General features: G+C 35.9%; 1 protein-coding gene across 1 annotated transcript; it reads left to right on the top strand.

The window, feature by feature from the left end:
- Window positions 1–842: 842 nt before the first annotated feature.
- LOC111389404 lies at window positions 843–1,602 on the top strand (the record flags this gene model as incomplete). Its single annotated transcript, XM_023014326.1, has 2 exons — window positions 843–1,278; window positions 1,501–1,602. Coding segments are annotated over 2 exons (538 nt in total), but the record flags the coding sequence as incomplete, so codon positions are not given.
- Window positions 1,603–1,681: the final 79 nt, after the last annotated feature.

Raw genomic sequence — 1,681 nt, 5'->3', positions numbered from 1 at the left:
TTAAGGGAAGAATGAATTTATCGAAAACCTTATGGCTATTTGTAGTTCAATTACTCCATGGATCTGATATTTGAAATCGTTCTATCTGCTTCATTGTTTCCGAAATTTGTTGAAGATTAATGATTTATTGTCAAACTTTTAGTGGGTTACTACTTAAGTCCAGGTTCAGTTACTCTCATGTTCTGTCTACATACGTGTGTATGCATGTACGTTTCTCTGTTGTAAACTACAAATAACAAGTGAGAGCAACTGGTTTTTGATGTGGACGAGTTTTTAGGCCTATTAGGATGGAGAGCTGAAAATTGTGTTAAGGATTCTGATTTTGGAAGAAGTTAGGAGTCTTGTGTTGTTATGTGGGATAAGTAAAATTGGTTCTTTACATTAATCCAATGGTTTGACCTTTGAAAAGATGTTATAGGTGATGAACCACCTCATCTAAAAGCGTTAGCTGCTACGGGACATATTTATCTTCAACATGACCTCTCATGTTATCATACCAAAAGTCCACTAATATATATACGTTTTCTAGGACGGTATGTGATCTGATAACATATTGAACCACCACATGTGAAAGCTTAAGTCATTAGAGAAGGTGATTCAACACTAGGCATCTTTATGTCAGAGCATGTAAATTCTTATGAGGCTGTTTAATGTATTTGGAGCTGAAAATTTGTGCAAACATTAACTATCCTTTCTTTATTGAATGTTGTATTGTAGTGTTTAAAATATGATAATTTTCCTTAATGTGATTCAAATTGATTATTTCAGTTGTGAATGCCTTATTGATTTTATATACCCTCAGGATATTCATATATAACTTTTTTATGGATAATTTGCTTCAGAGAAATATCCATTGCTTGCGTGATTTATCTGGCGTTTAAGATTATGGGCCGCGGTAGAGCGAAGGGGAAGAAACTATCTGTAACTAACCAGGAAGATCCTGGGAGTGGCGAGGAAGAGAAAATTCCTGCACAGAAGAGAAGGGGAAGGCCACAGAAATCACTTAAAGATGAGATAGACGAGGACAAAACACAGAAAATAGGAGATGAAGATAGTGAGGACACGATAACTGTTGTACTGAACAAAGAAATGAGAGGTTCAAATGCGGCACAGAATGGGAATAAAAGAAAGAAGAACGGCCAATTGAAGGAGAAAGCTGATTCAGTTGAAGATGATGATGAAAACGGGACTAGATCAAGCACAGAGGATTCGAACAAATCAAATGGCTTTTGTCAAGTCCGCAATAGGCGAAAAAATAAACCCTGTCGAGCCGCTGAAGTAGGTGTGGCCTTGATACTGTTTTAGCTGCTGGAATGGAGACCTAGTACATCTTGACCTTTGCTCTTTCTTTTTTAAATCCTCATTTTGGTTCTTTATCAAAAATTTGTCTTTATTTTGAAAGATTTTCGGATTATAATAATCTCGGGATATTTGATGTTGCAATGACATATGCGAGGCATTAGTTACATTTAATAGCAATGATAATATTCTGATGTTCAGATGATTGCCTTTTCTTTTCTTCTTGGTGATTCTATTAAGATCATGCACCTGGCCTTCAATCTCTTTGGGGGAATTTTGCTGTCAAAATTTCAGTTCATCTGATTTTTTGTGGGCTATGTGGAGCCTAATCAAACTCTTTACTTATCTTATCGCTTGAGGATTGATTGGTATTCTTACCATA

Source organism: Olea europaea, unplaced genomic scaffold (assembly GCF_002742605.1).
Source record: "Olea europaea var. sylvestris unplaced genomic scaffold, O_europaea_v1 scaffold5863, whole genome shotgun sequence".
Lineage (NCBI taxonomy): Eukaryota > Viridiplantae > Streptophyta > Magnoliopsida > Lamiales > Oleaceae > Olea > Olea europaea.
The sequence above is the reverse complement of the archived record's forward strand: the minus strand, read 5'-3'. Positions and strand labels throughout refer to the sequence as shown.